The sequence below is a fragment of the Momordica charantia genome (assembly GCF_013281855.1).
Source record: "Momordica charantia cultivar OHB3-1 chromosome 5 unlocalized genomic scaffold, Mcharantia_2.0 BLBB01000005.1, whole genome shotgun sequence".
Taxonomy (NCBI): Eukaryota; Viridiplantae; Streptophyta; class Magnoliopsida; order Cucurbitales; family Cucurbitaceae; genus Momordica; species Momordica charantia.
In genome coordinates, this window is record NW_028275163.1 from 9,876,682 (window position 1) to 9,901,940 (window position 25,259).

A 25,259-nucleotide genomic window follows, 5' to 3' on the forward strand; every position below is an offset into this window, starting at 1 on the left:
CTGAGTACAATTCCCTTCTTGAAGAGCTCAGAAGAGATCGGGAAGGTTTGACCAAGGAAAATGAGGATTTTAAGACCTCGAAACGCGAAACCCTCAATGTCCTTGCTGCGTCAGAGAAGTGCACGTCGAGAACAACAAATATAAAGCCGAGCAGACCAAATTGGAGGAGGAAAATCGTCGTTTGCTGACTGAAGTCTCTGATTTGACTACTGAGGCTAACCAGTTTAGACATCTTCTCACACAATTAAAGGCCGAGCTCTCCGACATCAGGTCTTGCACAGAGAACATTCTAAGTGCGGAAGCAGAGAAGAATAAGTTGTTTGAGGCAGAACTCATAGACACCAAGTCTACACTCACACAAACAAAGTCACATTTGGCCGACATTGAATCCAAATTCCATGAATCTGAGAAAGTAGTTGCTGAGTCTATGACAAAACTTTCTGATGCTGAATCTAGGCTTGCAAATACAGAAGCTCGACTTGGCAATTTTGATTTTCTTTATGAGATTATGTCTCAATTTCCAGACTTCAAGGAGTTAGAGAAGGATATGGAATATGGTGGTCTTAACTACGCCGTCGAGTGGCTTAAAAAATTTGCTCGGGAGGTTAATTCGGACCAGCTTGTTCTTATATTTGATCGCGACTGGGAACTTGCCAAGAAGAAATCAGCTGATCAGAGTGAGCATCCGAATCCAAATGAGGGAATCAACCTTTCCTCGCCTCAGGTTAGTGTGCTCGAGGTGGTGCCCCAGGTCGGAGTAACCGAGCTAGAGCCCCAGGCTGAAGTAACCGAGCTAGAGCCCCAGGCCGGAGTAACCGAGCTAGAGTCCACAAATGCTGAAAGAGAGGTTAATACCTTTCTCGCTGATCCGGCGCAGAACAACCTCATGGAGCCTCCCGGGGCTACAGACCTTGATCCGGCTTAATCTCTATTTTATTATTTCTCTTATCCACATGTATATCTATTTTCTATTATAATTTTACTAAATTTAATTATGGACTCCGCACAGAATAACACTTTGAATTTAATACGAAATCATCACTTTCATTGAATTTCGCCTGACGCCATTTCGATTCTCCGTAATCGAATCAATTCTCAACCTCCATTGTATATTCTAAGTAAATTGCATTGATTTCCTCTGTACAGCTTTCATTATGTGGTGGAGGTCTTTTCGGATTCCACTGAGTGAATCATCTATTTAAACGTCGCTTCAACCTTCTATTTTGAACTCATTTTAACTATCTCTTCCTTTCTCTGATTTTTTATCTTAAACTCCTATACTTAGGATATGTCTGAGGAAGTAAACGGCCATCTGACGACTTTTATGGAGATTTCCTCCGATCACTTGGGGGACTCATCCTCATCCTCTTCTTCCCCTCCCTCATCATCCCCTATCATTCCTACTCTTCTCCCTATTTCTGGAGGGGAGCACCTTTCATCCTGCCATTTGCCTCGTTATACTGCTCCTCCTTCCCGTTTTGAACTGCGACGGGCAACGGCAAAAGTTTTCAAACTTAAGCAAGAATTTTCTCCTCTTGTATGTAAACTTCAAGAGTCAACAATTCGGTCTTTACAGTTTGAATTCGAGTGCCAGGCTCTGAAGGAGGAGAAGGAAAGCTGGGAGAAAAAGAAGGTGACTATGGAGGATGAATTTCGCGCAATGGAGAGGAAGGTCAGGTCTCTAGAGCGTTGTGTCTGCATGGAGGAGAAGAGAAGGAAGTTGAACTGATTCTACCCTCATTTCCTTTATCATTTTAATTTTTTTTCTGTTTGAAGTGTAATTTTGGTACACATTCCGAAATTTTTTGTTTCTTTTTTTTTTTTAAGAATGAAATGAACTACATCGATTTATTATTACATCGTTTTATTCATGCATAGCATTGTCTTCTTTGATTCTGATGAGCACTTTGTTTGCAATAAGTGACACATAAACCCAATCTAAAAAGGAATTCATAAGTCACGTCAATGATAAACATTTTATGTAAGTAACATTGACAATAATAGCCCTTAATTTGGATAGGGTTCGAAGAGTACTGTACAAATTACTGATTTACTAGTAATACAACTTAAGATTTCTGCATTCTAGGGGTGAGCGAATTGTTTGGCGTTCAAGTCGACTAAACTATATATTCCAGTTTGGATGACATCTTTAATTTTGAACGGTCCTTCCCAGTTTGGCTCTAGAGCCCCAGCCTTTTGAAGAACTTTTTTTAGTACGAGATCTCCCAGTTTGAAACATCACTTCTTTACTCATGAATTGTAATACCTTGTCATTCTATTTTGATATTCTGCATTTCGCACTTGTGAGTCGTTCATTTTCTCCTCAAGTAGGTCTAGATTCAAACCCAACGCTTCTGCATTCTCGGTCTCATTGAAAGGCCGACTAGTTCGTTCTGACGGTGATCCAATCTCTACCGGGATCATTGCTTCCGAGCCAAAGGCTAACGAATAAGGTGTTTGATTTGTCGACCCCCTTGGTTTTGTTCGATATGACCGCAAAACCCCAGGGAGTTCCTCAGGACAATCTCCTTTAAATTGTTCCAGTCTCACTTTTAACCCGCCTTTAATAATCTTATTAACCGCTTCGACCTGTCCATTGGCTTGCAGATGAGCGGGAGAAGATGTGATGTGTTTAATCCCGAGTCGCGTACAAAATAAATTAAACTTTTCATTGTCGAACTGCTTCCCGTTGTCTGAAATTATCACTAGTGGAATCCCAAACCTACAGATTAGGCTCCGCCAAACAAAGTTTCTTACTTTTTCCTCTATAATAGTAGCCAAAGGTTCTGCTTCAGCCCACTTGGTAAAATAATCAACTGCTACTATTGCGAATTTTACTTGGCCTTTCCCTGTAGGGAAGGGTCCTATAAGATCGATTCCCCATTGTGCGAACGGCCACAGGCTGGATAACAGAGTCAGACTCTCAGGTGGTTGTTTAATCAAATCAGCATATCTCTGACATTTATCACACTTTCGTACGAAAGTCTTTGCATCTTTGCTGATACTTGGCCAATAGTATCCTTGTCTTATAATCTTTGACATCAAAGTTCGAGCCCCGGCATGATCTCCGCAGCTTCCTTCATGTATCTCTCTAATTACGTAGTCTGCTTCATCCAGTGCTAGAACTTCAATAAGGGCAACGAATACCCACGTTTGTATAGCACATCTCCTTGAAGTAAATAGTGAGCTGTTTGACGTCTTAGTCTCTTTATTTCATTTTGATTATCTGGTCAAACTCCTTTAAGAAAATCTTTGATTGGATCCATCCAACAACAAGGTCGGACCTCAACTGAACAGTGTTCTTCTTGTTCAACGGATGGCAAGCTCAGAACCTCAACCGGTACTGTGCAGGCTAGATCAGTCTCATACGCCACCGCTAATTTTGCCAGAGCATCTGCGTTGGAATTCTCAGACCTAGGAACTTGTCGAATTACAAAGTCTCTAAACTTAGCCAAATTTTCTTTCACTTTTCTTAAATATTTGGCCATCCTTCCATCTTTTGCTTGGAACTCTTCCATTACTTGGTTGACTATAAGCTGAGAATCACTTAAAATCAATAAACAATTTGCTCCCATGCTCTGCGCCAAACAGAGACCAGCTATTAGTGCCTCGTATTCAGCTTCATTATTTGATGCTTTGAATTTGAATCGTAATGCATACTCGAAACGAGTCCCTTCTGGCGACTGAAGAAGTATCCCAGCTCCACACCCTTTGTCACTTGAGGAGCCATCAACATAGAGTGTCCATTGTTGTTTTGAATCTTTCACCGGATGACTTGGTGTCATTCGGCTACAAAGTTGGCGGCTGTTTGTCCTTTCAAAGACAACCGAGGTTCAAAACTTATATCATATTCACTGCTCTAGGGCCCACTTCATCAATCTTCCCGATGTCTCTGGCTTTTGAAAAACCTGTCGTAAGGGAAAATTTGTTAGAACAACTACCTTATGTGCCTGGAAATAGGGTCGTAATCGTCGGGCCAAATTGACTAGAGCCAAAGCTAGCTTTTCAATATCGGGATATCTTGCTTCCGCGCTCGTCAATGATTTACTCGTGTAATACACTGGACTTTGTACTCCTCCATTATTTCTTGTCAAGACCGAACTAACCGTAGAATGTGAAACTGCCAGATACAGATATAGACAATCCCCATGTTCTGGCTTTGACAACAAAGGTGCCGAACCCAAGTATTCTTTTAACTTGAGAAAGTCTTGCTCGCATTCATCCGTCCATTCAAACTTCCCTCTCGTTCGTAGAATTTTAAAGAATGGGAGACACTTGTCGGTTGATCGAGAGACAAACCGATTCAATGCGGCTATTCGGCCATTCAGGCATTGTAACTGTTTCAAGTTCTTAGGAGACTCCATCTCTAGTATAGCCTTAATTTTATCTGGGTTTGCTTCTATTCCTCTATGATTGACCATAAATCCGAGGAATTTCCCTGAAGAAACCCCAAGCACACACTTTGTTGAGTTTAACTTCATTTGATAATGGTTCAATACGTCAAAAGCTTCTGTCAGGTCGGTCACATGTTGTTCGGCTATGAGGCTTTTAACCAACATGTCGTCTACGTAGACCTCCATATTTCGACATATACTTGTTGAACATCATGTTAACTAATTGTTGATAAGTTGCCCCTGCATTTTTTAAACCAAAGGGCATTACTTTATAACAATAAAGACCCTGATCTATTACGAAGGCAGTATGTTCTTGGTCAGGCACATGCATTCTTATTTGGTTGTATCCCGAATATGCATCCATGAAGGTCAATAACTCGTGACCGGCTGTCTCATCAACGAGCTGGTCAATTTGGGGAAGTGGAAAGCTGTCTTTTGGACAAGCTTTATTTAAATTCGTGAAGTCGACACACATTCTCCACTTCCCGTTTGCCTTTTTTACCATTACAACATTAGAAAGCCATGCAGGGTAATAAACTTCTTTAATGAATTCAGCTTGGAGGAGTTTGTTTACCTCCTCAGATATTACAACACGTCGAGTAGCATCTACAGGTCGACGTTTCTGTTTAATAGGTTTACAATTTGGGTCAACATTCAACCTATGAGTTATTACGCTGAGATCTATTCCTGGCATGTCCTCATGAGACCATGCGAATACATCGGCATTTTTTTGCAAAAATTTAACTAACTCTTCTCGAACAAGACCTTTAATCCCTCACCCGATGCTGGCAACCTTTTCATCAGACCCAAGTTTAATTTGTTCAAGTTCTTGCTTCGACGTTCACCATCCAAGTTCATTGTTGGACTCATCGCCTGGCACCACTTCGAATGAAGTAGTCCCAATGACAACGGCGTAAGTCCGAGTACCATTTATTGCCGTCACATAACATTCTCGTGAGGCCTTTTGCTCGCCTCTAATGATCCACACGCCATAAGGGGTTGGATATTTCATCATCTGATGGTATGGGAAGGGATAGCCTGCAGTTCGTGTATATATGGTCGTCCTAATATTGCGTTATATGCTGACGCACCATCAACCACGAAAAATTCTGCAACCTTTCGAACTTTGTTGTCATTTTCCCCAATAGCGACCGGGAGGTCAGTGCAACCCTCCACTGCGACCATTTCTCCTGAGAAGCTGACTAGGGGTGTTGGACATCGTTTTAGTTGCGATTTCTCTCATCCTAGAGCAAGGTAGGTTGAGAGTGAGAGTATGATAAGAAAACAATAGCCAATTGGATCTAAGAACCCTTATGGTTATGCAAACCCCTAGATCACAAGTGCTAAAACCCCCAAATCAAGATGATGTCAACCCAAGGAAGAAGTTAGAACGGATTTACCTTGATGATCAATATCAAGAGTAGAGAAAACTTGTTTCTAAACTCAAGATTCGAACCACTCCACAAGATAGCTTGATCAAGGCTACCTGAATGATTCTAGCATGCAATTCTAAAACACAAGAAATGCAAAGGAAAAGCTCATGGCTCAATAAGCTTAAATTTCATTATCTCAAAACTCAAATCTCAAATCTGTTTTTTCCAAGGGAACAAGCTAGGCTATTTATAGCCTCCAAAACAACCCTTCAAGTTACCTAAAAGAATTGTAAAGGTTGTAACTCCCTACTACATCAATACCATAACCACCACTAACACAAATAAAACTTAAAACACATAAATGAAATGTTTAAAACTGAAAATACAATTAAACATGCTTTAAATCCGAGAATGAAACTCCTCCACCATAAAACCAAGAGTTTGTAACCCTTCAAGAGTGAATGAATTGGAGTTTGAACTACTTTCAAGTACTTTGAAGTCTTGTTCATTTAATGCATCTTGAGTTCAACTTAGACTTCCATTAATGCAACTTGAGTTTGTAGTAAATGAAGTTGGACTTGTTCTTGACTTAATTCAATGCAACTTGAGGTTGCCATAAATGACACTATCGTGCATTTAATGCAACTCCAATTTGTTGTCAACTTGGACATAGGATTCTCCAACAACTTCCTTTAACTCTTGAAGACTAAGACACTTTGGTTCATATCATCCTCCCTGTCTTCAAAAGGATTCGTCCTCGAATCAAAAGAATCTCCTACATCAAATGGATGAAAATCAGCAGCATTGAATATGTAATTTTCATCGAACTTGCCGTGTAGAGCACTCTTAAAATCATCAAATGTCAAATTTATAGCTCTACATGGGTTCCTCTTCAACTTCTTTCCAAAAGAAAAGCGATCCTTCCAATAGTGTCTCCAAACCCAATCACTCGGCTTGAACATTGTATACTTCCTTCCATGAATGAATTTAGAAGCAAATTGGGACTTTTGCTTCTCACGAGATGCTTCAGCCTTGTAAACCACATGTTGACTGTCATTTTGTACTTTGGAAGCAATCTTTGGTTCAATCTTCTCAATGAGTGTTCTAGCCTCCTGTAAAAACTCAAGGGAAACACTAGACCAACATGGTTTAAGCTCTCCCGTTAAATAACAAACACCTTTGTACAAAAGATCAAGAATGTTTTGTTTGGAAAATAAAACATAGTTGACATCACAAACTTTTTCAAACAAGCTTACATTCTTGGCTTTTCTCTCATTTTTCTCTTTAGGCCACAAATTAATCTCATGCTTTTCTCTCACACAAGATTCTTTTTCAAACAATTCACATGCTTTTGTCTTGACCTCATGCGCCTTTTTCCCTAACTCACACACAACATCATATACATCTTGAGGAGTAGGTGTTACAATAGTAGAAGTGTTACAATCAAACAATTCATTGCAATCTAGTTGCCTACTAAATAAAACACTATCAGCATGTGGCACTAGGTCACAAACTATGTCTTCTTGAATTGGATCACTTTCTACCTCAACAATAGGCTTAATGTTAGTTGGTAAACTAAAATTCTCTAAAGATAAATGAATCTTAGAAAATGGTTTAGGTTTATTATACCTTGTAGACTTCCTTTGGAGATGTTTCTCAATCTTTATGGCTATTTGCACCATCCCTTCTAAATCCTCATAAAATTGAAGATCAAGTCGTTCGGCAATTTCCTTCTTGAGTCCTCTTAAGAAACGAGCCATTATAACTTCCTCATCCTCATAAAGATCAAGCTCCTCAAGCAACATTTGCATCTCCATGTAGTAAGCCTCCACGCTATTGCTACCTTGTCTCAAAGATCTCAACTTATAGAAACACTTGGGAACAAAATGCTCTCTCATTAAATGCTTGAGAACATACCATGAGTTTATTGGACACTCAAAGTTCTTCCTCCTACTCAAAAACAATTTATCCCACCAAGTAATTGCATAATCTCGAAGTTGAGCAACAATGAGTTTTACCTTTACTTCCTCACTTAATGGGTAGTAATCAAAGACACGTTCAACTTGCTGTTCCCATTGAATGTATTCCTTCGGGTTTGTACTTCCATGGAACATAGGAAGTTTAGCCTTGATGCTTCTCAATATAGGATCAACTTTATGAACTCCTCCTAGATTTCTCCTTTGGACAGCATTGCAACATCCACCATGTTCCCTTCCTTCGACCTCCAAATACTCTTTATGGTGCATTGACTTATTCCTCCTCTTTTGCTTCAGATGGGTTAGTTGTCTTTCAATAGATTTGAGTCTCGAGTCCAACCTTTGAAACGTCTTTGTCAAATGCTCCATGTTGTGGAAAAATTTTGCATAATTCTCTTGCTGAGACATGGCTGCAAAAGAAAGCAAAGTAACAAAGAAAAATGGACCTCACAAGCACTCCCTCACGTGTTTACACTCGTAAAGGTATAGTCACTCGTGGTTACACGCAAAAACATCACTCTCAAGAAACTCACAATCTCATTCACATAAGCCAATGAGCGAAGTATGTTGGTGGATGCCCCTCCATTGATGAGTACCCGCGGGACCTGTAAATTATCAATTATGGGTAAGATCACCAAAGCGTCATTATATGGTAAATGAACTCCCTCCAAGTCATCTGCAGAAAAAGATATTGCCACCGTTGATCGAACATATGATGTATTGACTTCATGGCTAGTTTCTCGAATGAAGGCTTTCCTCTTATTGCCTTATTTTCCTCCACTTGGACCACTAAAAACGGTGTTTATCACCACGGGCATTTTTCCAGCTGCTTCTCTTTTTTTGGGTGAGGGAGATTTGTCTTGATCATCACGATCGGTTCGATCGAATTTTCTCTTCCCCAGAGAAGAACAGGAATCTTTTTTCCCAACATACTTTTTCAGATGGCCTCTCCTGATCAAGTTTTCTATCTAGTCTCTCAAATCAAAGCATTGCGAAGTATCATGTCCATGGTCTCCATGAAACCTGCAGTACTTGCTTTTACTCTGCTTATCCTGACTCGACTTCATTTCACTTGGCTTTTCCAACATCGTATGCAAATCGCTATTCTATTTGTTGGCCAGGATCTCTGATAAGGGGACGTTGAGTGGGGTGTAACGGTCGAACTCTCTTAAATAGCGATCATGAACTCGTACTATTCGCTCTGATCGAGATCGGTTATCGTGGATAGGCTTCTTTGTCTCATAATCACGACTTGCTTGACCTTTCTTCTGCTTCGAGCTCTGCTCTCGAGATTTTGCATGCCTAGATAATACAGTTTGATGCTGGAGATGTTTTGCCCGGAGTACATCTTCAGCATGCATATACTGGCGTGCTCACTAGATCGCTTCGGCATAAGTCCGAGCGGGTTGAATGGCGAAAGAATGTACCAGGTCAGGATTATTTATTACCGAAATTAAAGTCATCCTGCTGCATCATCCGAGCAGTCTGGGACTTTGATTTTCTCTGCCATAAATCTCCCGACGAAGTCACTCAGCGACTCGTCCTCTGACTGATAAATGGTGAGGAGATGTGTGTCGGGCGTTTTTCTGTCATGCTGCGCCAAAAATTAGCTTATGAAGATCTTCCTTAACTATTTCCAGGACCCGACGATTTTAGGCTTCAATTGCCTGTACTAGGATCTAGCTTGGCCCTTCAGAGTGACAGAGAAAGCCCGACATTTCATTTCGTCCCCTGCAGTATTTAATTCCATCAAGCTTTCGTACAAGTCGATGTGATCAATCGGGTCGGTTGATCCATCGTACGGTTTCATGTCAGGTTTCTTCATCTTCGGTTGGAGTGGATATGCCATTATGGGAGCCGTGAAAGGAGGATCCTCCCGCTCACCCTGCTCTACCCAACAGGCGTCATCAGTCTTACAGCTTTGCCTCAAAGCCTCAAAATCGTTCTGAAGTTTACTGATTACTTCTTTCATGGAATCATTTACCTCCGGTACATCGACCGTGGTCTGATATGTAGATGTAGTGGCGGTCACCCCACCTGTTGCAAGAGCAAACCCCCAATTCGGTGTAGCCAGAGTTTGCTGACCCGCTTGTTGAGGTGCATTACGCTTATTCGACATCTGGCGGAGGCCTGGTGCTTCCGTTGTAATATGCACCCGCAATCCTTCCCTTGGGTCTATCGTTGCGGTTCACATTGCCCCTAAATTTAGTCGCTCATGGACCAACACGCGTGGGAGTGCATCTTCCTCCGCTGACACCACCAGGGCTTTTCCGCGCGCTGGGTCCCTTGGAATCGGAGACTCAGCAGTATTCTCCTGCACATCGACTTCCTAGACCCTGACTGATGGCCCCGGTGCATTCGTGTCTCCTGCTATCGCCTCCAGAATTTGGCTGCGGCGCAGAGCTGCAGTCAAATTGGCAATCTCTGCCCTTAACTGAGCAACTCCGCCTAACTCAGATCAAACCTCATTGAGCTCTACACGCAACCCCATCAACTCCTGACCCATCTGCCGGACAGTGCTTGAGGAACTTGGTCATGCCACGTTCCTTCTTCCTCCACCGCCTCGCATCAATGGCGGTCTTCCTCGCCCGCGGGTCGGAGTGCGCACTGTGTTTTGAGTGCGGCTGCTGGTGTACGACCGTTGTGACATTCCTTCATCCGCCATCGCTTTGTTGCTTGATCACAAAGGCTGCTTTGTCAGTTTAAGATTCGAAGAGAACTCTTGTTCCCACAAACGGCGCCAATTGTTCTTGCCAAAAATAACCGATAATCACAATAAAATCCTAAAAACACTCGACGGTCTAGTTGGTCTCCGTGCCAAATAAAATTAATTAAAAAGTATAATCACCTGTTTTCATATATCGTCTTCATTTAACCATGTGATATTTATAGGTGAGTAGTGGTCAGATGACCGTTGTAGAGCTTGGTTTTGTTGTTTGAATTATACGATTTTATCTCCATGAAAATAGGAAAACTGCATGTTAAGTGGGAGAGCAGTTTGGCTGTCGTGGCGTGAAAAGAGGAGCAAACGGTTTATCTTGACACCCAACTTGGTAGCGTGTTTAGTTCGGCCACTATCCGACCTCGCGCTATATGGATTGAAACCGGATGACGTGTCCCTTAGAATTTTATGGTTAATCAATCAATATTGAATTTATATTTAGAATACTAAATTAATTGAGAAATGAAATATATTTGTAGAATCTCTCGACATAACCTTCTCTGCTATGACTTAAATAAAGGAAGCACTAGAAAGTTGGTGAGAACCTCAAAGAGCTAGGATAGTTCGTAGGGAATGAGTGTCTTTTTTACTTAACCCAAAGATACTATTCGTAGAAGTTGAGGTATAATTTTTTTTAATATCTCATATTAAAAGATTTTATATTATTTAATTCTCATAATATTTTATATTAATAAAAAAATTTCTTTTAATGTATAAAATATATTAATTAGGATAAAATTGTATACCAAATAAAATCTTTTAATATCTCATATTAAAATTTTATATTATTTGATTGTCATTCAAATAATTATTTATTATTCCTTTTATTATTTAATGTATCCCAAAAAAACATTTCAATTTCAATTTTCTTTCAACATAATCGATCATAATGTTCTTATAGCCTAGCAGGGGACCTTATGGACGTATAGTTGATAAGCTCCAATGATACAAAATTATTAATTAAACTCATCAATTAATTAACTTTCATTCATCAACTCAACGTTAGTCCACTATAAATTCGGAGTTTCACTCTTACACACTGTAGAGCAGGTTATGTCCATGGATATAATCACTACATGTAAGTGGATCCTTCACAAGTTGTTCGAAATTACAGCTGGGGCAAAAGTCTGTTTTACCTTTGTAATTACAACTTATTCCTTAAGTACCACTGACCCTCTAATGAACAATTCGTTTATGATCTAACCATAAACTAAGTCCCTCTCGAGCTAGTAATAATGGCCCACTGTTCAAGTCTCAAAATCAGCACTTAATGGAACTACTCATCTACTTACCCTATAATGAGAATGAGAAAATTTCCATCTTGTGAGATTATGTTATAACTCCCTTTTTGTCACATCCTCAAATAGTAGACTTATTTAATTGGCTAGAAAAATCACTCTCATCCATGTAAATTAAAGGACATGCCCTCACGATCAAGAGTTCATAAATCACTCAAGATTAAGATCGAGTCACATATGATCATCCTGTGAAATAATTATCTTATTTTTATGGTAAAATACAGTTTTGATCCTTGAGTTTGGAGATAGATTTCACTTTAGTCCCTAAGTTTCAAAAAGTGACAGTTTGGTCTCTGACCTTTAGAAAATAGTTATAAAAAGTCTCTGAAGTCAAACTTACATTAGTGATACTAGCGGAATGCTAACATTGCACTGGTGAGTTGGATATTATATGATTTTTAATTTAAATGACATAGTTTTTTTTTCCAATTTCCCTCTTCTCTTTCTCTCTCTTCCCTCATCCTCTTTCTCTGGCTGCGTTTTCTCTCGTTCCATCTCTCTTTTCTCTCCCTCTCTACAAAATCTATTTTAAATCCTAAAAAGCCATTCAAATCTCTCTGTATATCTAATGTTAAACGATGAATCCTTTATATAATGGATGGGGGAGATAATGGATTTTTCTATAAAAGTTATTTTTCCAAGAACTTTCTTCCATAGACAGCATCGTCATATTGTGAGATTCCAGCAAGAATGTCAATTAGTTTCCCCAATCAGAAATTTCATCTGTTTTCCTTCTAAAATCCCAAGAAATTCTTCCAACCACAAATAAATGATCCATTTCGAACATTCTCTTCCACTATGATTTCCCAAAAATCAAACTCAGAAAATCCCTAGAGGAAGAATTCCTCACTGCGATGCTTAGGTTCCATATGTAATGGCTGATATCGAGACTGGCATAGAACGGTACATAAACAGTGGAATCCATGGCCAAATCATTGGTCAAACTCTCGTACTGCTTCATCTTGTTGTGGAACATGAACTCCAACCAAAATCCTCATGAACTAACTACTACTGAAGAAAAACCCTCGAGAATCTCCAATTTCTGAAGCTGGAGTTCACCAGATACGGACACCTATCTAAAGTTTTGTAAAATAGATTTTGTAGGGAGGGAGAGAGATGGAGGGGAGAGAAAAGATAGATGGAGGGAGATTACACACAGCCGGAGGAAGAGAGAGGAAGAGAAGAGGGAAATTGAAAAAAAAAAATGTCATTTAAATTTAAAATAATATAAAATTAATATAATATCCAACTCAGTGCCACGTCAGTATTCCATTAATGTCAGACCTTTTCGAACTATTTTATAAAGGTCGAGAACCAAACTGTCACTTTTTGAAACTTAGGGACCAAAGTGAAACATATCTCCAACCTCAAGGACCAAAAATGTATTTTACCTATTTTAACAAATTTACAAAAAAAAAATTAAATATTTCACGGTTCAGTCTCGAACAAACTCATTGTATATGATACCCCACTCACATGTCTCCACATGAACAATTTTGATCAATTCGTTTATAATATTTACAAAGTGGGTCGTATCAATAGTGTTACCAAGATAGGATACCCAACATTATCTATATACTATAGACTCTTTATGTTATAACTTGAACACGATCTCTTGTATGTCAACTACATATTGTTCAAAATTACATTTATTCTTAGATTATGCAAATCTTTTTATTATTATTTTTTGTACGAATGCTAATAATCCACTAGAGTTTAGTTATTTGAGGATTTACATAGATTATGTTAACTTGTAGGAGGATTTTTGTGGATTTGGATTCTCAATTGATAATTTGATTCTTAAATTAAAATGTTGATAATTTTTTCATATTAGATTCAACTTAAAAAAATTTGTGAGGTTTAAGACGAGAAATTGGTAGAGAGAATTTTACTTTTAAAAAAATAGGGATATTTTGATAATTTTATGAAGACAAAAAGTGAAAAAGTGTCACAAAGTATGTTTTGTTAGGGAGGGGTCAAAAATCGGAATGGATTATAGAATGGGGTTAGAAACTCCAATTTCTCGAGAAATAAAAAGAGGGAACACAAGTCTGTATGTAGAGCTAAATAGAGATTTTGGAACTTGAAGAAACCACCCAGAAATTTGCTACCAAAGAACCCACCTAAAAACTTTAATTTCTTTAGTTTTTAGGTTTTATTTTGTCATTTATTTTTCCTAAAATTGGTTGATGGCCTTGGCTATAAATAGCCCTCCTTGTAGCCTTACACAATTGAAGTTATCCAGATAATTGAGAAGTTGAGAGGTTTTCTCTTCACCTTCTCCTTTGTACAACCTCCTGGTGTATTCCTTTTATGTCCTAAAATTTAGGATGTATTATTGAAGAACATTCAAGCTTGGTTACCAAACTTATACTGTGTTTCGACCTCAACTATAGTAAGTAATCTGTCTATCGTATATTTAACTACAAAGATAATTCATCTAACTTTTCCATTTTGAGTTGAACTATTTATAAAATTGGATTCAAGTGGATAAAGACTCGTTTGTCCATACACTTGGATTGTTGAATATCAGGTAAGCCAAAAACACACATTCTTTGGGAGAATTCTCTCTATATCTTTCCTAAAACTCCGAGGAAAAAGAACCACTTCGTTTCTTGAGGTTCCCACCAATCTTGGTCCATTGTTCGAGTCATAGCAAAGAAGATCTTGTGGAGCATTAAATTGAGGATTCTACAAATGTAATTTCCCAATCCTAATCCTAATCCTAATTTTTTAAAAAATATAAATTCAATGCCGATCCAAGATTGTTAAATTGTTTAGAAATCAAAATTCCTGCAGAACAAATTGTTCGTTCCAATAATATCTTGAACCAACTTCTTGCTCTCCTCTTAGCTCTTCCAAATGGAATTTGACTTAAGTTTCGGAATGCACTAGACAGAGCGCCACACAGGTATTGAGTTCGATTTTGTAGGTATTCCGTATGCGAGAGAGATTGTCACCTGATCGTTTGCGTGCCACATCAGAATGCTAAAAGTTCTTGTAAAATAAATACTAAAAGTTATGACTTTTTATATAGATAAGTAGTTCTAGGTACCAAGATTGTTCCCAACCCTTAGGAAAACAAGCTGAGCGGCACTCCTACCGAAGAACTACAGCTCATTCCAGTGCTGGATGATAATAAACACGTTAGCATGTTTGGCCCGAGCAGAGGGAAAGCCTTACTGAAATTTCTTAGGAGAAGAGTTGAAATCTTCTCTTTGTCACACAAGGACATGTCGGGGATCAACCCCAGCATAGTTGTACACTACTTGAATGCCGACCTAGGGTTCAGGTTGTTAAGGTAGTAAAGGAGAGTCATGGATTCAACATGCAGCACGATCGCTGCTTAGAGTGGAGAAGCTACTAAAGGAAGGTTGACGTCATGAGAGGTGGATTACCCTGAGTGGATCTCCAATGTCACCTTAATAAAAAAAAGACAAAATGGCAAGTGGATGATGTGTACAGTGTCTCTATAGGTTTGTAAGGCAAAGTGACCAAATTTCTTTTCGGTAGGAGAAAATTGAGTCGTCGTCGTAATCTTGATTTATAGAATGTGACTCGTCATCTAAATGCGTGGATAATTTGGCATGCACACAAATAAAATTTGGGTTCAAGAGCTTTTGTGTATGAGAAAGATATTAGCACCCCACAATACTTTGTTCGATCAACGATGATTTATTTCTCCCATATAATTTTTAAGAAAAAAATCTTTTGTAAAAAAAAAACTATTTTTATTTTATTTTTAAATGCCTCCAACTTAAATCGTTTTTAAATTTTAAGTAAACTTCAAAATCAAAAATAAAAATAAAAACAAATTTCTATTTTCAAAATCTCTTCTTTTTTTTCCTTTTAATGCTACACTTTTTTTTTCTTTGACAAATTTCTACCTAACAAATTTCTTTTTCACTCTGTTATGGAGAACAAAAATGACCCGAAACGAGACAAGGAGTTGAAGTCTGATTGGGGAAGACCGGCCCGTGACATAACGGGCCGGCCCAAAGAATGACCTAACGCCGGGGCAGAGAACGAGGAAAGCGACCGGAGGGAAGCCCACTGAGCCACGAAGGGCTCGGTCCCGACCCGGTGCTCGGCCCATGGTCCGGCCAGTGATCCCCCATCTTCGATCGACGATGTCGCCCAGGCCCTGCAACGGTGAAATTAGGGTTAGCTACGGAAGGTTCTGGAACAACTTCACGCTATAAGTATTGATCCAGCCTTAGAGGTAAAGGGATCTAAAAAAGTTGACTACATTTACGTTATTCTCTTGTTAACTTAAGCATCGGAGCCCGTGTGACTAGAGTCACACCAGTTTAGCTCGATTTGGTTTTGCAGGTACTAGTCCCGGATCAACAAGTTTGGTGGATACGAGGAAGTGAACCGGAGGACCGAAATCCACGCATCAACACACTCTAAAATTTTTTTGCCTAAATTTCACACACTAAAAAAATTATCATTCTATCTAAAAAATGTTCACCTCTAAAATATTCACTATTATCTCTCTCACTACAAAATTTTCATGGGATATTTTTATTCCTTTCCTCCTGTTCTAACATATCACCTTCATTTTTCTCTCTAAAAAAAATTAATATTCTTCTAAATTTTTCTCTCTCAAATTTTACATTTTATAACAGAAATATATATCCAGCTTTTCTCTATCTAAATCTTTTTCTGGTTCAATTTTATTTTACTATGACTTTTATTTCTTTTTTATTTATGATTTTCTGTAACAAATATGTTTTAAACTTTTTTTGTCTAATTTTTTTTCTCTTTCTAATTTTTCTTTCTTTCTCTAACCTGGTCGGTGTAACTGTTGAGTTCTATGGCGGTGAACTCAATGGAGTCAGTTATAGTGATCCTGCTACTGTGAAAAAATATGCTAGACGTGCTCAATTGGGTGAAATTTTTGTATCTTTTGCTCTCAAGTTAACCTCTCTCTCAAATTTTCTATTTCTGTTTTTAAATTTGCTCTCACTAATTTCTTTTTTCTAACTTTTTCTTTTTATGAATTTTTTCCTTTATCTATCTAAAAAAATTGGAAGGATATCTCTCTAAAAATTTTTATCTCTTTACTTTTATTTTCATGTCTCTAAATTAGCCGTGACAAAAATTGTTGCAAGGTCAAGTCTCACTTCAAGAACGAGGAATGCTTTTTCAATCATGTCCCGACCCCTGCCCCTTGTTCTGTTTTTTAAATAATTAATATTTTTATTAAATGTTTTACTAAATTATTTTTTAAAACATTATTTATTCGAGTACATAATAATATTTAAGTGAAATAGATATAAATTATATATATTTATTACTTTTTTTTTTATAAATAATTAAAATTGATCACTAAACCAATAATTTTCCACGAAGATCTTTATCCCCAAATGAGGACTTTTCAACCTAAACCTTGATTCTCAGAATTAGAGAACGAGGTGGAGATAAGATTAAAAATTTTTGCGATAAGGATAGAATAGGGCATCCACAAACTCATGATGCACGTTGTTGTCATCACTACTTTACATAGATTTTTCTTTCTCTAATATAACTCTTCAACTTTCTAACATTTTGAAAACGAAAAACCCTAAAATGGTTGTCGAACCTATTTGGTTTTCTGTTTTTTAAAAATAACAAAAAAATATTTATCAAACATATATGGTTTTTTCAATTTCGATTCCAAATAATCTGAGTAATCATAATATTATAAATGTTATTCTGATTTCACAATTTTTCATTTTGATGGAATTTTTTTTATTCTCATTATCCACCATATTAACTAAATAAGGGAATAATATTTATTGGAATGTTATAAAAGATGAGACTGGGCCCAAATTATCAAGGATACACCTCGATGAGAGATCTTAAACCTAGCATAGGAATTATCTTGTAGTCACTAAAACCAGCAGCTAAGAAGAGATTCTTCCATTCTCTCTCGTTTCTCTTTCTAATGGCAAAATTAGTCATCATCAACACATCGCCACAAAGCTGAGTTTCAATTGACTCCTTGTCTTCCACTTGATATTCCAACGCCACCTCTATGATTATCACTTTTCCACCCTCAGCATTACTTAAAATCGCATCTTTACAATTCTTCAGTATCTGAATGCTTTCTTCATCATTCCAGTTGTACAAAACTGACTGATTATCAAAATCTCATAGTAAGTACTCTAATTTTAAAACTTAAAAGGATAAGTACTTGTTACTAATCTTGGAAATAGTACAAAATCGAGAGGAGAGACATACCTTGAGTAAAACTGCATTTGTTGGTGGAATTTTTGCCTCAAACATGTCTCCTCCAATGAAACTCAAGTTTTTTGTGGTTTGTTGGTGGTTAGCAACTACTTGCGGGAGATCAAACACAATGTAAGTAATGTGTGGGAATGCTTCCACGATGGCCTTGGCCATAATGCCTGTGCCTCCACCAACATCAACGATCGACTTCAGCCCCTCAAACACCTCTCGACACTCCGTTGTTACTATTCTCCCAATGAGTTGAGAATCATATGCTATTGTTCGATGAAATAGATTGCCAAATTCAGGTTCCTCTGCAATATAATTCCATATTGACTTACCATTCGCCATTTCAAAAGCACTGGAATAGTTCTCATCTACACTACACAACCAGCAACTCATGGTCTCCCACGAAGCCATCATGGCATGATGAAGAATTAGAAACAAGAAGGGTAAGGTTTCCAATGTGTCGTTGTGACGAAGGAGAAGTCGAGAGGAAGGTGTGACAGCGTACTTCGTTTCTTGCTCATCATTCTCGCTATGTGTTCGAGCAAAGAAGCCAGAATGAACGAGGAGGCGCATGAGGCGGCCAAGGCATTGAGCTTTGGAGGGTTGAATATGGAGCGCTTCCACTAAATCGGAAAGGCTCATGGGCTGGCCATGGGTATGGAGAATGTCTGGTATGCCCAATTCGACAACACATTTTAGAGACATGGAGTTGATATATTTGAAAGCATGATTCCAAATGTGGACTTGAGCTTCAAGCAATTCTGAAATCTCACCCATTGTCACTTCCACTTGTTTGATTATTTCACCCCAAAGCTGCCTTTTCCACTTTGAAACTCAACTCTATATATAGAAGAGAGTTGGCTTACATAATCCCTTCATAACTCTCTTATTGAAACTAAACAAATTTTAATTCAGTTTTGTGCTCATTATAAATTAATCTGTGAGAATAATTTCAATAAAAATTGATTCTACTGCGCCCCGCCTACCCTTGTTTTATTGCATATCTTTTTGGAAAATCATTATTCTTTAGTCCTTGCCACATTACCATTTAAATAACAGTGTTAAAAGTAGAAGATTATTAAGTTTAAATGAAGGTAATTAAAACGTTTAGTAAAGTTTAAAAATTAAATAGGTAAAACCAAAAAAATCAAGGACTGAATTTGTAATTTAAAAAGTAAATTAATACACTAGGTGCTGTGATAATAATATAATTTAGAAAAAAATTATTTGTATCTTTTTATTTGGTTTCGGTGGTTAAGCTTAAACTTTTAATGTAACAAATTAAATTTTGTTTTAAGTTTTGGAACATGAAACGGTTAACTTTAGATATGTAAAACAGAAATGGTAATAGGTGTCTTATTCACCTTAACAATAACAATATCCGAATGGACAATAAATTAAATTCTAAATTTTACCAGTTTGGTGACTAAATTGCTCAATAAATAATCAATAAATCACTCAATAAAATTTAACCAACACAAAATCAAAATGAAGCTTCAAAATAATGTTAAAAGTTTAAACTCAATCATTAAAGGAATATCTCAAGAAGCTCGCCACAAAATCAAGCAAATAAAACTTTAAGAAAATAATAAAAACTCAATTAATAAAGTACATTACCCTTTATTTAAATTCAATCTTTCCTTCCCTATCAAATGGATTCAATTTTGTGTTGGTTGAACTAATCTTTCCCTTTCCCATCAATTGAATTTTGCTACAAAGTTTAATGCCCCTCTCCATAATAAACGAATTTAATTACAGAGTGATTTCAAAAAATAAATTAATTAATTAATTACAGAAGTTTTTTTTAGTTCAATTACATATTTTAAATGCTCTAAGATAATTACTCCTAATTTCAGTACCTAATTAAACTTTGTTTGCATTTTATTTTTTTTATATTTTTAAAAATTATGATTATTAACACGGTCATTTTTTAGTACAACAATATGTGGGAGTGAGAATTCCGAGGTCGAACGCATCACCTTTTGGTGAAGATATGCCTTAATTAATTGAGTTAGATTCATATTGATATAAACATCCCAAATTAAGAGAAGCTTATAAACTTGAACTACTAAATTTTGGAATAGTGACAAACTTTGATGAACTACTTAAATCTTTTTATACGTAGGAAAGTTAAATTTCCACTTCTATATAACCAAATTGTGTTTTCAATTTCATAAACCATGTGTGAAGCACGAAATATGAAAATGGTAAATTAAAAAGCTACAGTCGTGGAAAAAATATTTTTGACAATCATCATTCTTTGTTTATTTTTTATTTATTGTGCCATTATATTTTTAATTAATAATGTTGAAGGAGAAATCCGAACAGGATACGTGTCAAGCGTAAGGATGACAGCACGGAATGGGATCACAGATAGTTAGAAACGTATAGTGCGCATGTGTATGGGCGTGTCGCCACCAGAGCTGTATGGGATGAACGACCTGAGAGGCGCCACCCACCGCGGCTAGAGGCGCCCAACCTTGCCCACCAAGAAGTGCCGCACCAACGTCGAGTTCGTTAGAGTGTATTAGGATTTGTCCTTCGACGAATGCACAAGTCCGAGCGACAAGTTTTTTTAATACAATATGTGGGAGTGGGAGATCGAACTCACAACCACTTGATTAGAAATATATGTCAATTACCGCTGAGTTATGCTCGTTTTGGCAAATTAATAATACAATTTGAGTCATGCTCGCTTTTGGCAAATTAATAATACAATCTAAAGCTGTTGAAATCCCAAAAAATTTACCCATTTATTCTATTTATCATACTTACAATTAATTGTCAAATAATCAAATAATTACATACTTAATTTAAATTATGAACTGTCATCTCTCCCCTTATTTCTCAATTTATTATAACATTAATATATTTTAAAATATACCAAAAATAAATATCATAAAAATTACTATGATATAATACTACTATTATTATATAATAAAATTGTTCACACGAGATTTACGGAGAAATTATACTTCGTGGAATTGAACTTTTATATTGTTTGTATGTGTTTTATACTGGATTCAATCTCTAATCTTTATCATCTTATTCTTTCTCTCGAACTTGATGTAAAGATTGAGATGCTTGTTCTTGAATTTATATCGAAGTTATATGTTCTTCAAAAGTCTTCAAGTCTTCAAGTTTTGAAAGTCTTCAAGTTTGTGTTTGAATCTTCAAGTCTTCAGAGGGTCTTCAATTTAGTGTGAATTCTCTCAATTCTGAAATTATGAACCCTAAAAATAAATGGGTCCCCCCTATTTAGAGAGGTTTCCATAGGCTTTGGTAGGCCATTAGGCTTGAATAATTTTGGGTCAAGCCCAATTCTTTAAATGATTTCATGGTAAATTGGGTTTTGGGCCAAATTTGTGAACGAAATTGATTCCAAGCTCAATACTCATATGACCCAATTATATATTTTAATTGTCAATTTATCTTTAATTTTAATTTAGAATTAATATATAATTAATCCCTAAATAAAATAGATAATGACCTGGTCATTTATGATTGGCCCAAAATTTATGATTCTACAAATGCCTTCTTTTCGAAATTTATGCCAAATATAATTGTGGTTGAATTTCGAAAATGTTGTGCAATGAAAAAAATGAATTTAAGTCATAATTTTGAAAAAAAAATATTAATCGTGGACCAAGATATCGTTGTAGGTCCACAATTTAAAATGAGACATCTGAAATTTATCCATTGAAATTTAAATTATCTTCAGAAGTTTTTTTTTAACTCTGAATTTAATTTAAAAGTCAAAATATGATTCAAATTCAAATTTGGGATGAATTTGAAAATTTAAATTTTATTCAACTTTAAATTGAACGTTGGATTTGAGTTCAATTTTGAATTTTGGCTCAAAATCGAAAACATGGAATTTTTTCAACTTAATTCAAACAAAATCGAAATATAATTCAAATTCAAATTTGGGATGAATTCGAGATTTTTTTTTTAAATTTTCCTGAAAATTAAGCTGGATTATGGTTCAAATTTGAATTTTGTACCAAATTTGAAAATATGGAATTTATCCAACCCAACTTAAAAGTCGGAATGTAATTTGAATTCAAATTTGGGATGAATTCAAAAATTTTTAATTTGTCCAACTTTAAATTAAACACTGGATTATGGTTCAAATTTGAAAATATGGAATTTATCCTACCCAATTTAAAGTCGGAATATAATTTGATTTCAAATTTGAGATGAATTCAAAATTTTTGAATTTATCCAACTTAAATTAAACGCTGGATTTATGGTTCAAATTTGAATTTTGGATCAAATTTTAAAATGTGAAATTTATCCAACGTAATTTAAAGGTTGGAATATAATTCAAATTTTGGATGAATTTGAAAAGGATTTAAATTTGATATCCAATCAAATTTAGAATTTGAATGAAGAATGAAGAATCCTACCTGTGAGCTATCCCACCAGATTTCAATTTCGAATTTGAATAGGAATCCTATCTGAGTTGGGATTTGATTTGAATCAACCTAAGAATCCAAATAAATTTCCAACCATAATTTGAAAAAGGAATCATATTTGAGTTCGAGATTTGATTTTGATCAAATTTAAATTAAGAATCCAATTAAATTTCCAACCATAATTTGAAGAAAGAATGATATTTGAGTTCGGATTTGATTTGGGTCAAATCTAAGTTAAGAATCCAATGGTCAAATTTAAGTTAAGAATCCAATCAAATTTCCAACCATAATTTGAAAAAGGAATCCTATTTCAATTGAGATTTGGAATATTATTCTGGTTTCAACCTCAACTTTTTGCCTATAAATTGAGCCTTCAAGTTCTTTTATAGAAGCACAGCAGAAGTCCGGGCTTCAAAATTCATTCCCTTTGTTAAATTCTTGACTTCTAGTATTCACGTTCTTCTCTTCTTTATGCAACTCTAGATTATCATCGAGGTTATCATCCTTCGTTCATCCATCTTATTTCCATCGACAAAGAGTAAGAAATTTCTCCCTACTATTTTTGCAAAAAAATTTTAATCCTTATTAAACAGTTGCCAAAAGAAATTTTTTATTTTTTATTTTTTTACTTTTTCCCTGCGATTTTCAAAAACTTTCTTTTTTTAAAAAAAAATAACACCTCACATTGCAGGGAGTTTTTCAAAAACTTTTTTTTTAAATACCTCCCTGCTATGCTACGTAGGAGGTTTTAGAAAAAAAAATTCTTAAGAAAAAAAACCAACACCCCCTGCCATGGTTTTTTTTTTTTGTTAAATAACAAAAAAAATTTGGAAAATACACCTCCTGCCGCAGCATGAGGGTTTTAAATTTTTTTTTTTTTTTCAAAAAAACAACACCTGCCTAAAGGATTTTAAAATTTTGTTTTAATTATTAATTTTACTTTAATAACCTCTCAATTCTTCTTGGAATTGAGATATCAATTTTCGCTTTTCACATAATTATCAAGGTTTGTCCTTTATTTTGTTTTTCGTTTTTTTTTTTGCTTGTTTCTCTCTCTTGCACCAAAAATACTCCAAGGATTAACAAAGACTACCTAATTTGGTGAAGTATCCCTCACGGCTACCATCCTTTCGAGGATGACGCCTATATAAGGATATCATCCGCCCCACGCATCCTCACGGGACAAGGCCACCTAATTTGATGAAGTATCTCTCACGGTTACCATACTTTCGAGGATGATGCCTATATAGGGATATCGTCCGGCTCACACATCCTCGCGAGACAAGACCACCTAATTTGGTGAAGTAACCCTAATAGTTACCATCCTTTTGAGGATGACGCTAAGGATATCATCCGGCTCACACATCCTCGCGAGACAAGGCCACCTAATTTGGTGAAGTATCCCTCACGGTTACCATTCTTTCGGGATGACACGCCTATAGGGATATCGTCCGACTCACACATCATCGTAGGACAAAGCCACCTAATTTGGTGAAGTATCCCTCACGGTTACCATCATTTCAAGGATAACGCCTATATGGGGATATCGTCCGGCTCACACATCCTTGCGAGACAAGGCCACCTAATTTGGTGAAGTAACCCTCATAGTTACCATCCTTTTGAGGATGACGCTAAGGATATCATCCGGCTCACACATCCTCGCGAGACAAGGTACCTAATTTGGTGAAGTATCCCTCACGGTTACCATTCTTTCGAGGATGACACGCCTATAGGGATATCGTCCGACTCACACATCATCGTAGGACAAAGCCACCTAATTTGGTGAAGTATCCCTCACGGTTACCATCATTTCAAGGATAACGCCTATATGGGGATATCTTCTGGCTCACACATCCTCGAGAGAAAAGGCCACCTAATTTGGTAATTTGGTGAAGTATCCCTCACGGTTACCATCATTTCGAGGATGACACATCTATATAGGGATATCGTCCGACTTACACATCCTCGCAGGACAAAGCCACCTAATTTGATGAAGTGTCCCTTATGGTTACCATCTTTTCGAGGATAACGCATATATAGGGATATCGTCCAGCTCACACATCCTCGCAAGACAAGGCCACCTAATTTGGTGAAGTATCCCTCATGGTTACCATCTTTTCAGGGACGACGCCTATATAGGGATATCGTCCGGCTCACACATCCTCGAGAGATAAGGCCAGCTAATTTGGTGAAGTATCCCTCACGGTTACCATCCTTTCGAGGATGACCCCTTTATAGGGATATCAACAAGTTTACATATTATTTCTTGTCATCGCAATGAATCATTACTTTTTTTCTTATATTCTCTCTTTGATTCGTTCCTTTTATTATTCATTCCTCTTTATTATTTTTGTTTTGCAGGACCATGGTGTATTTCACGGGACATTTTATCTATGATAAAAAACATCTTGTTATCTTGCCACATAAGGATCAATCTATAAAAAGTGGGATTATCTTTCCAGTGGAAGAACCAAAGTCACGTCGCCTTTCAGGATCGTGGCCCTAATTAGATGATCCCGCTTTTCTTTCTGAAAGGTCTGTGGAGAGGCATTTGAATGATGATTTGTCAACTAAAATATGGATTTTGCAATCTCTAATTCATAACGAGGTTCTTGATCATGAGCTAGGCTTAACATTTGGACGTCGCGTAATGAATAATAAAGCGCAATGGGGGCTTGCATTGTAGTTTCCTGGGGAGTTTTATTCTATTACTTATTATTGGGAATGGCTAGAGGTCGTGGTTACTCGTAGCGAAAAGACCCTTCGCGAAGCTCATATATTTGATGCAATAATGGCTTCCCTATAAACGTATGATCGTAACAACGACGTGGTTCGAGCCTTTTACGAGGCTTT

At 36.8% G+C, this 25,259-nt stretch overlaps 2 protein-coding genes across 2 annotated transcripts; both read right to left on the reverse strand.

Moving 5' to 3' along the window:
- Positions 1-1,868: 1,868 nt before the first annotated feature.
- LOC148211270 (uncharacterized) lies at positions 1,869-3,785 on the reverse strand. The gene is made up of 3 exons (XM_088124352.1): positions 3,296-3,785; positions 2,267-3,125; positions 1,869-1,938 (listed from the first exon to the last, which is right to left on the reverse strand). The coding sequence occupies exons 1-3, from the start codon at positions 3,783-3,785 to the stop codon at positions 1,869-1,871; spliced, it is 1,419 nt and encodes a 472-aa protein (XP_087980478.1).
- A 13,684-nt stretch (positions 3,786-17,469) lies between these two features.
- LOC111020151 (putative O-methyltransferase 3) lies at positions 17,470-18,798 on the reverse strand. The gene is made up of 2 exons (XM_022296722.2): positions 17,992-18,798; positions 17,470-17,886 (listed from the first exon to the last, which is right to left on the reverse strand). Exons 1-2 carry the CDS (start codon positions 18,763-18,765, stop codon positions 17,584-17,586), a joined length of 1,077 nt encoding a protein of 358 aa, XP_022152414.1. The 5' UTR covers positions 18,766-18,798; the 3' UTR covers positions 17,470-17,583.
- Positions 18,799-25,259: the final 6,461 nt, after the last annotated feature.

Coding starts and splice junctions, on each gene's coding strand:
- LOC148211270 (XM_088124352.1), bottom strand. CDS start 3,785: ATGACACCAAGTCATCCGGTGAAAGATTCAAAACAACAATGGACACTC. Junction 3,126..3,295: donor CGTTGAACAAGAAGAACACT/GTTCAGTTGAGG, acceptor CCCTTATTGAAG/TTCTAGCACTGGATGAAGCA. Junction 1,939..2,266: donor TATCAAAATAGAATGACAAG/GTATTACAATTC, acceptor ATTCCTTTTTAG/ATTGGGTTTATGTGTCACTT.
- LOC111020151 (XM_022296722.2), bottom strand. CDS start 18,765: ATGGGTGAGATTTCAGAATTGCTTGAAGCTCAAGTCCACATTTGGAAT. Junction 17,887..17,991: donor CAAATGCAGTTTTACTCAAG/GTATGTCTCTCC, acceptor TTTGATAATCAG/TCAGTTTTGTACAACTGGAA.